Source organism: Pristiophorus japonicus, chromosome 1, assembly GCF_044704955.1.
Source record: "Pristiophorus japonicus isolate sPriJap1 chromosome 1, sPriJap1.hap1, whole genome shotgun sequence".
NCBI classification, from domain to species: domain Eukaryota; kingdom Metazoa; phylum Chordata; class Chondrichthyes; family Pristiophoridae; genus Pristiophorus; species Pristiophorus japonicus.
The window spans coordinates 395511651-395526474 of record NC_091977.1 but is presented as its reverse complement, the minus strand read 5'-3'; the positions used below and the strand labels follow the sequence as shown (position 1 = coordinate 395526474).

Sequence of the window (14824 nt, the reverse complement as noted above, 5' to 3'; positions counted from 1 at the left end):
GGTAAGGAATTCCACAGATTAACAACTCTCTGAGTGAAGAAGTTTCTCCTCATCTCAGTCCTAAATGGCTTACCCCTTATCCTTAGCCTATGTCCCCTGGTTCTGGACTTCCCCAACATCGGGAACATTCTTCCTGCATCTAACCTGTCCAATCCTGTCAGAATTTTATGTTTCTATGAGATCCCTCTCATCCTTCTAAACTCCAGTGAATAAAGGCCCAGTCGATCAAGTCTCTCCTCATATGTCAGTCTGGTGAACCTTCACTGCACTCCCTCAATAGCAAGAATGTCCTTCCTCAGATTAGGAGACCAAAACTGAACACAATATTCCAGGTGAGGCCTCACCAAGGCCCTGTACAACTGCAGTAAGACCTCCCTGCTCCTATATTCAAATCCCCTAACTATGAAGGCCAACATATCATTTGCCTTCTTCACCGCCTGCTGTACCTGCATGCCAACTTTCAATGACTGATGTACCATGATGCCCACCACTCGTTGCACCTCCCCTTTTCCTAATCTGCCGCCATTCAATAATATTCTGCCTTCGTGTTTTTGCCCCCAAAGTGGATAACCTCATATTTATCCACATTATACTCCATCTGCCATGCATTTGCTAACTCACCTAACCTGTCCAAGTCACCCTGCAGCCTCTTAGCATCCTCCTCACAGCTCACACCGCCACCCAGTTTAGTGTCATCTGCAAACTTAGAAATATTACACTCAATTCCTTCATCTAAATCATTAATGTATATTGTAAATAGCTGGGGTCCCAGCACTGAGCCCTGCGGCACCCGACTAGTCACTGCCTGCCATTCTGAAAAGGACCCGTTTATCCCAACTCTCTGCTTCCTGTATGCCAACCAGTTCTCTATCCACGTCAGTACATTACCCCAATACCATGTGCTTTAATTTTGCACACCAATCTCTTGTGTGGGACTTTGTCAAAAGCCTTTTGAAAGTCCAAATACACTACATCCACTGGTTCTCCCTTGTCTACTCTACAAGTTACATTCTCAAAAAATTCCAGAAGATTTGTCGAGCATGATTTCCCCTTCATAAATCCATTGGACCGATCCTGTCACTGCTTTCCAAATGCGCTGTTATTTCATCTTTAATAATTGATTCCAACTGGGATGCAGACTATCAGGCCCCAGGGATTTATCGGCGTTCAATCCCATCAATTTCCCTAACGCAATTTCCCGCCTAATAAGGATATCCTTCAGTTCCTCCTCCTCACTAGACCCTCGGTCCCCAAGTACTTCCGGAAGGTTATTTATGTCTTCCTTCGTGAAGACAGAACCAAAGTATTTGTTCAACTGGTCTGTCATTTCTTTGTTCCCCATTATAAATTCATCTGAATCTGACTGTAAGGGACCTACATTTGTCTTCACTAATCTTCTTCTCTTCACATATCTATAGAAGCTTTTGCAATCAGTTTTTATGTTCCTGGCAAGCTCCCTCTCATACTCTATTTCCCCCCTCCTACTTAACCCCCTTGCCCTCCGATGCTGAATTCTAAATTTCTCCCAGTCCTCAGGTTGGCTGCTTTTTCTGGACAATTTGTATGCCTCTTCCTTGGATTTAACACTATCGTTGCTCGTAAGACCGCCTATTTCCACCTCCGTACCATTGCCCATCTCCGCCTCTGCCTCTGCTGCTGAAACCCTCATCGTTGCCTTTATTACCTCTAGACTTGACTATTCCAATGCACTCCTGGCTAGCCTCCCACATTCTACCCTATGTAAACTTGAGGTGATCCAAAACATCATTCACACATCACCCCTGTGCTCGCTGACCTACATTGGCTCCCAGTTAAGCAACGCCTCGATTTCAAAATTCTCATTCTTGTTTTTCAAATCTCTCCATGGCCTCGCCCCTCCTATCTCCGTAATCTCCTTCAGCCCCACAATCCCCCGACATATCTGCACTGCTCACATTCTGCCCTGTTGAGAATCCCTGATTATAATCGCTCAACCATTGGTGACTGTGCCTTCTGTTTCTCCAAGCTCTGGAATTCCCTACCTAAACCTCTCCATCTTTCTACCTTTCTTTCCTCATTTAAGACGCTCCTTAAAATCTACCTCTTTGACCAAGCTTTTGGTCACCTGTCCTAATTTCTCCTTATGTGGCTCGGTATCAAATTTTATGTCTTATAATACTCCTGTGAAGCACCTTGGGACGTTTTACTACATTCAAGGTGCTATATGAATACAAGTTGTTGTTGTAGTGGATCTGCCATACTACTGTATGCACGTTCTTCCATGCGTGCTTTGGAGAGGATGTTAAAAGAAGCGGCGAGATCCAAAATATCATATCGTACGTCAATTCAGCCTTGATGTCACGATCTTGGTCATTTCCATAGCTGTGAAGCATTCACAGGCAATGGTAGCGCTGACAACTTGTCTAAAATGACGGCTGCTGGTTTCCACGCCGGAAATAGGCAGAAGTGAGCCGGCTGACATTTTTTCTTCAAAACCGGCCTTCATGGCTGGTGAAAATGGGCCCAATTTCACAGCTGCAGAGTCTGAACCAGAATGTGTAAATTAGAATAGTTAATTCAATGCCAAATCATGGACAGAAAACAAAATAAGGGAAAAGAAAGGTGGGATTAAGAGACAGAAAGGAAAAGGAAAAAAAAGTTGTATTTAAATTTTTAATTTTTTTAAATCTCCAACAACTGAAGAAATTATACCACGTACTTATAAAAGTTGATTTTCAGTGCCAGAGAGTGTGTTTGACAGTAATTAAGACTTATGACATTGTTAAAAATTCACTAATATTTGAATGGACAAGCTCTAACCTTTTCTGACAAGTTTACTGGGTAAGTACCTAACTTCACGCCCTTCATGTATTTGACTGTCGAGTTTCTGAGCAAGATAATGTTATCGTGCAGCTTCTGGAGGAGCATGACATCTTGGATAGCAACTTCCTGATTTCCACATTTAATTGCGCATATATTGCGCTGGAAGTTGCTGTCTGATTTACTCTTCAATAATGTTGAGCACTGATAGCCTCACTGTTATTTTTACCACAAAATCTGAGCCATTGACTTCATTTATCCTACTCTCTGGCAGGTGTGCGACTGCTGAGTGCAGTGGACATTCAGGTCAGTAGTCTAGAAATCCCACTGAGCAGTTGACAACCGTTCAGTTGAAGGTGAACATATGCTGCACAATCACCGTAATTTCAGTAAGGGAGCCAAAACAAATAAAATGGAGATTTTAAAAGTGGGAAAATTTGAAAATTATATTTTATTTGACATATTTTTAAAATTTCAATATAGTCTTTATGAAGAACTCAATTTTGTTGACAGCATATACGTAATATCCTAACTCATTGTCTGAAAAATGTTTCTAACTGCCAAAGGAATGGCCTTTGATTCAGTATCTTCCTTCTCTTCCAGATGTACATTGAGTGTCACTCTGGAACAGGCAATCATTCTTGCAAGGAGTCATGGGCTACCTCCACGCTACATGATGCAGGCTACCGATATGATGAGGAAACAGGTATACTAATAGAAAATGACATGTTTTTTGAAATATACCATTTTTTATTAAAAAATATGTATATAATATTGGTTGATTCCTCATACCATGGGACAAAACGTACCAGTTTATGATATTAGACTTGAAGAATCTGAGTTGTTCCTCATTGACTTCATTCCATTTTAAGCAGCAGACTATCAACTGAGCCATTATTGGAGCTTGATTCAGTTCTTTTGACCAAAGGAGCCATTTATCATAATATTCAATGCTGCCAAGCTGCATATGTGAAAATTAGTTTGAAGCTTTTACATAACTGGTTAAAACAATATACATTTTGTATACACGAGATTAGTGCAGATTGTCACGCAGTAATGCTGTGGTGGACTATTTATATATTCGCCCTGAAATTCTGATGTCCCGGGTACGTACGAAGTTACTACGGACCCGGGAAGGCATCGGAGAAGCTGGATTCCAGCGCGCAATTTTCTGACTTGACAGATCTCGTGCATATCGGGAGCGAGGACACTTGTAGGGCAAGATTTTCGATATTTACGAATATCTTGCCCTGCATATGTCCTTTAAAATCTTGCGCCTGAAAAAGCAGGTGTATAGCCTACTTTTACAGGCACAAGTGTTTAAAAATATATAAAAACATTCAAATTAAATTAAATAAACACATGAAAAAATACTTTATTGTTAAAAACCCTCCCCACTATGGTAAGTTTATTTTAAGGCATCTTTAAAAAATAATATGTTTCCGACTTTTTTTAAAGAACTTTAATTGAAATGATTCTTAAATATGTTGTGTATTTTTCTATTTTTTATTGATTTTTTGTGTGTTGGGAATGGGGGTTCCCATTCATAATAATGGGAACTCCAACTTATGGAGTTCCCATTATTATGAATGAGAAAAAACCTTGATCAGCTGCCCAGAGCCATGTGACTACAGCTCCAACGTACATGTGCTCCGATGCGTAGGAGTAAAAGCCTCAGGCTCGGAAGTTCGAGCGGGCGCAACAGCAACAGGTAAGTGCGCAGTTTTTTTACCTTTTTTCTTTAGTTTGCCCATGGGAAGACCTCTAGTGGAATTTCAGGCCCAATATTATCATGATTTTGCCCAGTAATGCTAAGTTGCAACATTCACTGTTGCCCTGGGATGTGCTGCCTGTTCCACTCATGCCTGTGAAGTGTCAAGTGATCCTGGCCAAGCACACAGCATAGTTCCAGCTGAGGTAAACTATCATCTTACTGATACAATTGTTGCGAAAGCAAGGGGTTGCATTGATGGGAGATGAACATGATTCCATTCGCTGCCTACATGTGCAAGATGCACAGGCTAACCAAGTTCAAAGCACTAGAGATAAAGTGCAGCTGAAATAGAGAAATTTGAATGCCAGTGGCAACACCCAAGTGCTGCTCTATCAGGTGAAAGTGAGAGGTGGAAGGAGCAAGAGAATCATAGAGTGGAGGATGATGGAGGTGTTTCGCAGATGCAGTTGTTTCACTGTGACCATCGCTCACTCTGCCTCTGTCTCCCTTTTGCTCTCAACAACTTTCTTGCATTAACATCTCTGTTTATTAATCACATTGTTTTCTGGAGGGGGGGAGGGTGAACAACTAGTTGTCGTGGTGCATAAAGGTACCAACGATATAGGTAAAAAACGGAATGAGGTCCTACAGGCTGAATTTAGGGAGCTAGGAGTTAAATTTAAAAAGTAGGACCTCAAAGGTAGTAATCTCAGGATTGCTACCAGTGCCACGTGCTAGTCAGAGTAGAAATAGCAGAATAGTTCAGATGAATACATGGCTTGAGGACTGGTGCAAGAGGGAGGGATTCAAATTCCTGGGATCAGTACAAACCGGACAGTCTGCACCTGGGCAGGACTGGAATCGATGTCCTAGGGGGAGTGTTTGCTAGTGCTGTTGGGGAGGGTTTAAACTAATATGGCAGGGGGGATGGGAATCTATGCAAGGAAACAGAGGGAAGTAAAATGGGGGCAGAAGCAAAAGGTAGAAAGGAGATAAATAAAAGTGGAGGGCAGAGAAATCAAAGGCAAAAATCAAAAAAGGCCACATTACAACATAATTCTAAAAGGACAAAGAGTGTTTAAAAAAAAAAAGCCTGAAGGCTCTGTGTCTCAATGCGAGGAGCATTCATAATAAGATGGATGAATTAACTGCGCAGACAGCTGTTAACAGATATGATGTTATTGGGATTACGGAGACATGGCTCCAGGGTGACCAAGGCTGGGAACTCAACATCCAGGGGTATTCCATATTCAGGAAGGATAGACAGAAAGGAAAAGGAGGTGGGGTATCGTTGCTGGTTAAAGAGGAGATTAACGCAATAGTAAGGAAGGACATTAGCTTGGATGATGTGGAATCTGTATGGGGAGAGCTGCGGAACACCAAAGGACAGAAAACGTTAGTGGGAGTTGTGTACAGACCACCAAACAGTAGTAGCGAGGATGGGGATGGCATCAAACAGGAAATAAGGGATGGGTGCAATAAAGGTACAGCAGTTATCATGGGTGACTTTAATCTACATATAGATTGGGCTAACCAAACTGGTAGCAATGCGGTGGAAGAGGATTTCCTGGAGTGTATAACCAACTAGAGAGCTGGCCATCCTAGACTGGGTGTTGTGTAACAAGAGAGGATTAATTAGCAATCTTGTTGTGCGAGGCCCCTTGGGGAAGAGTGACCATAATATGGTAGAATTCTTCATTAAGATGGAGAGTGACACAGTTAATTCGGAGACTAGGGTCCTGAACTTAAAGAAAGGTAACTTCGATGGTATGAGATGTGAATTGGCTAGGATAGACTGGTGAATGATACTTAAAGGGTTGACGGTGGATAGGCAATTGCAGACATTTAAAGATCACATGTATTGTGTTCCTAACACAGATGAGGCTGCACACAGGGAGGTTAAAGTAACAGTGACCTCAGTCTTTAATAAGACACTCCAGAGTGAGAAACAGGCCTTAGGGGCCGGCTTATATATAGTGCTTACAAGGGATGCTATCCCTTGGAACTTCAGGGAATGAGCTCCCTGCTGGCGGAACATGGGAGTGCATGCTTTACAGATACACAACATCACTCCTCCCCCCAAAGTCAAAGTGAAAACTATTTACAAGGTGAGGCGGTCGGGAGCCTTTCTTTCCCTGGTGGACCGCCTCGGTACAAATGTCTGTTATGGTGTGTTGGCTATGCTCTCGCTGGGCTGGCGTGTTGTTGGTCCTGCAGGGCTACTGGATGAGCCTGGCCTTGCTGGGCTATAAGGTGTGATGGGTTCGATTTCCTGGTCCGGCGTGGTGTCGTTGATCCTTTGGGTGTGTGTTGTGGGCTCAAAAAAGGTGATGTCTGCTGTGGGTTGTTCAGGGCAGTCTGTGAACCGCAGCCTCGTTTGGTCCAGGTGCTTTCTGCAAATTTGTCCATTGTCTAGTTTGACTACAAACACCCGACTCCCTTCTTTAGCTATCACCGTGCCCGTGATCCACTTGCGACCATGTCCATAGTTTAGTACATACACAGGGTCATTCAGATCAATTTCCCGTGACACAGTGGCGCGACCATCGTTTACATTTTGTTGCTGCCGCCTGCTCTCTACCTGATCATGTAGGTTGGGGTGAACCAGCGAGAGTCTGGTTTTAAGTGTCCTTTTCATGAGTAGCTCAGCCGGGGGCACCCCTGTGAGTGAGTGGGGTCTCGTGCGGTAGCTGAGCTGTACTCGGGACAGGCGGGTTTGGAGTGAGCCTTCTGTGACTCGTTTAAGGCTCTGTTTGATTGTTTGTACTGCCCGCTCTGCCTGCCCATTGGAGGCTGGTTTAAACTGAGCCTGTGATGTATGTAGCACTCAAATCACTGACTCCACACGGTCTGGTGTTGTAGTAACTGCTGTGACCTTAGTTCTTTATTGTGTAACTCCAGAGTACCTCCCAGGTGTGGTGGGCAGCCTTTTATACTCTGTCTTGCAGATACTTTTAGGTCTCCCACCACAGCGCCCTCTGTGGCGCACCATTATACTTATACATTTAATGTACCTGGACAATACATAACATCTCACTCACCCCAGTTCCAAAAGCCATTGCTGGAAACCTCGGCCTTGTTCGTCCTGGTTGGTTTGTGAGTGTGAGTCCATGACCATCCACTTCCCCCCCATGTGGAGATAATGCTTGCGATCCGGTGCAAGCATGTGGTATTTGCAGTCCTTACATGGGTGATGATGTACATGAGTATAGCCTCCAACAGAAAGCAGGTATACATGGACAGTACATTTGTATGGCACATATGATATGTGGTACAGATGTTATGTCAAAAGGTTGCAGGTGCACTGAACAGTTATTTAATCCCAGCTCCACTGGGTGAGGTACAGTGGCAGTGTACTGCCTCTTTTTGCCCGAGGTAATGGGCTGCGCTGAGACAGGGTATCGCAACTAGTGCATTGCCTCTGTTCTCAGTAGTCGCCTTGGCAGCTCATCTGCAGCCGCTGAACCTTTGCATGAATCACGTAAAATCAAAAATCGCACTGGCCCCTTAGGCTTGTTAGTCACGGATCCATTAGCCCTTTTACTTGTACCTCGTGGTATTAAGTCTCTTCGTAATCATTCATATCCATCATTTTAAACACAGTATCCATTCAGCATCAAAATATCAACTCTTCTCCTAAATCACTTCATCATACAAATCACATTACACATTTATACTCGCTTTTGTCTTACAAAAGTCTTTTTGTGGGGACCACCAAAGATGTAAGGCCCTTTTAAGGCTCCCGGGTGCATTTTCCTTTTAAGACGTCATCTTGTGGTTCCCACGAGGCTTCCCTTGGGCGCTGCCATTTTAGTTGTACTGCTTGCCTTTGTTCTTTGCAGAGCTCTGCTGCCACGTGGCTCGCCACCATCTTGAGCTCGCTGGCCTGACATTTTACTCTCTGGAATAGAAGGAATAAAGAAGAAAGAAGGAAGGAAAACGGCTAAAAAAATCCGATCTTGAATCTGGCTCTTCGAATTCGATCCATCGTAGTCCCTGTGAGAACGGCCGTATCCTCCGCTGCCGCTGCAGCCTCCGCTCCTGCCACTGTGCCAGCAACTGCCGCCTCTCCTGTGGCCTCCGCTCCTGTCCCAGTAACTGCTGCCTCTCCTGCAGCCGCCATAGCCGCTACCACCGCCGTCGCTGTCCCGGCCTCCACCGTAGCCGTGACCACTGCCCAACTCTTTCTCCGCATGGCCCCCCTCCCGGACTTGTCAGCCATCGATGGACCTCCCGTTCATCGCCCGCAGCGCGTCGCCGGCTCACACCTCAGCGATCGGCCCGCACTTGAACAACTGCTTTTCCAGTGTCTGCTCGTCTGTGGAGGCTGAGGCTGCAGGATTGCGTGAGGTCAGGAGTTCTGGGCTACTGGCGCCTGTGTGTGGATTTAGACTGCCGATGAACGGCTTCTTCCTCCTCCAGCTCGGTCGGCGCTGCTCTTTGGGAACCCGGGGAACGGCTGTCTGTGGAGGAATGAAGTCTTTCCAGCTCCCACGGACCTTCCCCATCCACCTCCTGCCGAGAAGTGTCGGCCCATCGCCTGCAATGACCCACAAAGGTAAACCGTGCATCTTGCCCCCGTGAGATACCTGCACCTCTGCTCTGGCAAGAACAGGTATCAGTTCCTTGGTGTAGGTACGCAGCTTCACCGTGATCGGGACCAGCTTGGGTCATGCAGCTGGGTTGACCCACAGTTTTTCAAAAGTTTCCTGATTCATCAACGACGGACCCGATCCAGTATCCACTTCCATACTCACTGGGACTCCGTTAATCTCTGTAATCACCAGGGCCGAACCGTCGGTACACATATACAGTCCAAACAATGCCTCATCTTCTTCTGCCTGCTCCTCGCTGGAAAATGGAGCCTCTACCATCTCCTCAGCCACATGGTGAGTCAGATGTCTTTTACACATACGCTGAAGGTGGCCTTTCGTGTGACAGGTATTGCACGTGTACTCCGCAAACCTGCACCGGTGAGCCCCATGGCTTTCTCTGCAGCATGGTGCTGCTTGATTGGCCTCCCTTGACGGACTCTGAGTTCCAGGACCCCGGGATCCGTACTCTCTGCCCTAGGCAGAGCCACGTTCTGCAGTTTTGTCTGTGGTGGTCGCTATCCTGTGGATAGTACCTGCCGGGTTCGAGACTGTATGGATCATCATCTTGGTGCTGCAAGTCGAGGTCAGAAACGTCCGGCTGATGGTGATGGCTCACTTCAGGGTGACTGTAGGTTCAGTGGAAAGCAGCCTGTGAAGGAGACCCTCATGGCCAATCCCCACAACAAAAACGTCTCGCAATGCCTCGTCAAGGTATGTGCCAAAGTCACACGGCGCCGCGAGTCTCCTGAGGTCCGCAGCATATTTGTTGACATTCTGGCCCTCAGGTCTGCAGTGGTGATAGAATTTGTGTCGGGCCGTGAGCATGCTCTCCTTCAGTTTAAGTTGGTCATGAATGAGTGCGATCAGCTCCTCATATAACTTGTCCCTGGCGCTCTCGGGTGCCAGCAAATCCCTGACGAGACAGTAAACCTCATCGCCACAGCTGGAAAGCAATATCGCCTTACGCTTCTCTCTGAGCGTCCGTGTTCTCCGTCAGGTCATTTGCTGTGAAGTAGTACTCTAGCCTTTCCGTAAATGCCTCCCAACCATTTCCCACCATAAAATCCTTTAACGAGCACAGAGTAGCCATGGTTGCGTGAAGTTCGTCCATGTCCTTGTCGCCAATGTGATGTATGTAGCACTCAAATCACTGACTCCACACGGTCTGGTGTTGTAGTAACTGCTTGTGACCTTAGTCCTTTATTGTGTAACTCTAGAGTGCCTCCCAGGTGTGGTGGGCAGCCTTTTATACTCTGTCTTGCAGGTACTTTCAGGTCTCCCACCACAGCGCCCTCTGTGGCGCACCATTGTACTTATGTATTGTCCAGGTACATTAAATGTATAACAGGGCTGAGGTGACATGTTTGATCCCGGTGCGGGTCATGAATTCTTCAAATTCGACACTGGTGAAACATCACCCATTGTCACTGACCAGTATGTCAGGCAGGCCGTGGATGGCAAGCATGGCCCTCAGGCTTTCAATGGTGGCAGTGGCGGTGCTTCGTGACATTATTTCTCATTCAATCCATTTTGAAAAAGCATCCACCACCATCAGGAACATTTAACCGAGAAACGGGCCCGCATAGTCGACATGGATCCTCGACCACAAACTTAGTGGTGCCGCTCTGGGCACGTTGCTCAACTGAGCATATACGCTGCATTGCCGTACACAGGACTCTAAGTCAGAGTCGATACCGGGCCACCACACGTGGGATCTGGCTATCGCTTTCATCATTACTATACCCGGGTATGTGCTGTGGAGATCCGAGATGAATGTCTCCCTGCCCTTTTTTGGTAGCACTACGCAGTTACCCCACAACAGGCAGTCTGCCTGAATGCACAGCTCATCATTTTGCCGCTGGAACGGCTTGACTGGCTCTTGCATTTCAACGGGGATGCTGGCCCAGCTCCCATGCAGTACACAGTTTTTTACTCGGGACAGCAGAGAAGCTTGGCTGGTCCAAGTCCGAATCTGGCGGGCCGTGACAGGTGATTTATCATTTTCAAACGCTTCCATGACCATCAACAAGTTTGCGGGCTGCGCCATTTCCACCCCTGTGGTGGGCCATGGTAGCCGACTGAGAGCATCCGCACAGTTCTCGATGCCTGGCCTGTGGCGGATGGTATAGTTATACGCTGATAGCGCGAGTGCCCACCTTTGTATGCGGGCTGAGGCATTAGTATTTATCCTCTAGTTTTCAGCGAACAAGGATGTGAGGGGCTTGTGATTGGTTTCCAGCTCAAATTTGAGGTCAAACAGGTACTGATGCATTTTCTTTACCCCGAACACACACGCTAATGCCTCTTTCTCAATCATGCTGTAGGCCCTCTCAGCCTTAGACAAGCTCCTGGAAGCATAGGCGACAGGTTGCAAGTTTCCCGCAACATTACCTTGTTGTAATACACACCCGACTCCGTACGACGACGCGTCACATGCTAGCACAAGTTTTTTACACGGGTTATACAATACAAGCAGCTTGTTGGAGCAGAAAATGTTTCTGGCTTTCTCAAAAGCAATTACTTGTTTTTTTCCCCATACCCAGTTCTCACCTTTTGTGCAATGGCACATGTAGTGGCTCTAAGAGGGTGCTTAACCCCGGTAGGAGGTTACCAAAATAGTTGAGGAGTCCCAGGAATGACCGCAGCTCCGTGATGTTTTGTGGCCTGGGCGCGTTCCGGATAGCCTCTGTCTTGGCGTCTGTGGGCCGAATGCCATCCGCCACGATCTTTCTCCCCAAAAACTCCACTTCTGTTGCCATGGAGACGCATTTCGACCACTTCAGCCGCAGCCCTACACGATCCAGTCGCTGGAGGACCTCCTCCAGGTTTTGTAGGTGCTCGGCGGTGTCCCAACCCATGACCAATATGTCGTTCTGAAAGACCACCATGTGTGGTACCGACTTGAGTCGGCTCTCCATGTTTCTCTGGAAGATCGCTGCAGCCAACTGAATTCCAAACGGGCATCTGTTGTAGATGAACAGTCCCTTGTGTGTGTTGATACAGGTGAGGCCCTTCGAAGACTCCTCCAGCTCCTGCGACATATCGGTCGTGGTCAGGTCGAGCTTGGTGAACGCCTTGCCTCCTGCCAGCGTCGCAAATAGTTCGTCTGCCTTAAGTATTGGTCCTGTAGCGAGAAACGATTACTAGTTACTCTATAATCGCCGCAAATCCTGACCGTGCCATCACTTTTGAGTACTGGAACAATCGGGCTGGCCCACTCGCTGAATTCCACTGGGGAGATGATGCCCTCGCATTGCAGCCTGACCAGCTCGATTTCCACTCTCTCCCTCATCATGTGAGGTGCCGCTCGTGCCTTGTGGTGAATGGGTCGTGCCTCTGGGACTGAGTGGATCCGCACCTTCGTCCCGGAAAAGTTTCCAATGCCTGACTCAAAAAGGGAAGGACATTTGTTAAGAACCTGGGTACATGAGGCCTCATCGACATGTCATCCCAGTTGCAGCTCCTTGCAAGCAGTGTGGGGCCATCGCCCGGGACAATCCAGAGTGGCAGTTCATGCACCGCGCCCTTGTAGGTGACCTTAACCATGGCGCTGCTCAGGACAGTGATAAGCTCTTTGGTGTATGTTCTCAGTTTCGTGTGGATGGGGCTCAGGGCTGGTCTGAAAGCCTTGTTGCACCACAGTCTCTCAAACATCTTTTCACTCATGATGGATTGGCTAGCGCCAGTGTCCAGTTCCATGGCTATGGGTAAGCCATTCAATTTTACGTTTAGCATTATAGGTGGACATTTCATCGAAAATGTGTGCACCCTGTGTACTTCAGCATCTGCCTCCTCTCTCTGAGGCTCGAAATTGCTTTGATCCTCCATGGATGGATCTTCCTCTGCCAAGTAGTGGTTAGCAGGTTTTGCAGAGCTTGCAGTTCGTTTGCAAGCTCATTGGAGGTGTCCCATTGTTCCACAGCTCTTTTAAACATACCCTTTGAAGCGGCATGAATAGACTGATTGGAAGCCTCCACAACGCCAACAAGGTATGAATTGCCTTGCATTCATCCTTTGTTGTGGACTCTGAGTCATCTGGGTCACCTGAGGCCTGCTGGCAGTGGCAGACTCGTGGTTTCTGCCCTGTACATTTCTGCTCGCAAACACAGTTCCAGTTAATTTATGAACATTGCTAGCACTTGTGTGCTGAGAGATTTGTTTGGTGTTATCACTGGTGCTCATAAATGCCTGTGCTATCGCAATGGCCTTATTGAGAGTCGGCGTCTATACAGTCAAAAGTTTTCGTAGGATGGTCTCGTGGCCAATGCCCAGTACAAATAAAGTTTTGTTCTAGGTAGCCATCAAACTCACATTGTCCTGCAAGTTGCCTTAGCTCAGCGACGTACCTCGCCACTTCCTGATCCTCAGATCGCTGGCACGTGTAGAACCGATACCTCGCCATCAGCACGCTCTCCCTCGGGTTAAGATGCTCCCGAACCAGTGTACACAGCTCTTTATACGACTTATCTGTGGGTTTCACCGGAGCCAGAAGATTCTTCATGAGGCTGTAGGTCGGTGTCCCGCATTCTGTGAGGAGGACCGCTCTCCTTTTTGCAGCGCTTCCTTCTCCGTCCAGCTCATTGGCTAGACCAGTACTTTGTAGCCATTCAGCATAGGCTTCCCAGTCCTCACCCTCCGAGAACTTCTCCAGGATGCCCACAGTTTGCTGCATCTTTGTGTTGGATTCGTATTCTCGTCGCCAGTTATTGTGTTCCTAACACAGATGAGGCTGCACACAGTGAGGTTAAAGTAACAGTGACCTCAGTCTTTAATAAGACACTCCAGAGTGAGGAACAGGCCTTGGGGACCGGCTTATATACAGTGCTCCCAAGGGATGCTGGGATCCCTTGAGACTTCAGGGAATGAGCTCCCTGGTGGAGGAACATGGGAGTGCATGCTTTACAGATGCACAACAACATGGATGAATTTCAACAATTGTACATCCCTGTCTGGGGTAAAAATAAAACAGGGAAGGTAGCTCAACCGTGGCTAACAAAGGAAATTAGGGATAGTGTTAAATCCAAGGAAGAGGCACATAAATTGTCCAGAAAAAGCAAACCCGAGGACTGGGAGAAATTTAGAATTCAGCAGAGGAGGACAAAGGCTTTAATTAGGAGGGCGAAAAAGTGTGAGAGTAAACTTGCAGGGAACATAAAAACTGACTGCAAAAGCTTCTATAGATATGTGAAGAGAAAGAGATTAGTGAAGTCAAACGTAGGTCCCTTCCAATCAGAATCAGGTGAATTTATAATGGGAAACAAAGAAATGGCAGACCAATTGAACAAATACTTTGGTTCTGTCTTCATGAAGGAAGACACAAATAACCTTCCAGAAATACTAGGGAACCAAGGGTCTAGCGAGAAGGAGGAACTGAAGGAAATCCTTATTAGTCAGGAAATTGTGTTAGGGAAATTGATGAGATTGAAGGCCGATAAATCTCCAGGGCCTGATAGTCTGCATCCCAGAGTACTTAAGGAAGTGGCCCTAGAAATAGTGGATGCATTGGTGGTCATTTTCCAACATTCTATTGACTCTGGATCAGTTCCGATGGATTGGAAGGTAGCTAATGTAACCCCACTTTTTAAAAAAAGAGGGAGAGAGAAAACAGGAAATTATAGATCGGTTAGCTTGACATCAGTAGTGGGGAGAATGTTGGAATCAATAAATAAAGATATGATAGCAGCGCATTTGGAAAGCAGTGACAGGATCGGTCCAA

General features: G+C 46.7%; 1 protein-coding gene across 1 annotated transcript in view; it reads left to right on the top strand.

Moving 5' to 3' along the window:
• prex2 (phosphatidylinositol-3,4,5-trisphosphate-dependent Rac exchange factor 2) overlaps positions 1-14824 on the top strand; it is a 910511-nt gene that overhangs the window by 845945 nt on the left and 49742 nt on the right. The window contains exon 38 of the mRNA XM_070891336.1: positions 3403-3505. Within this exon, the coding sequence (XP_070747437.1) occupies positions 3403-3505 (103 nt within the window). The remainder of the gene's footprint in view (positions 1-3402; positions 3506-14824) is intronic.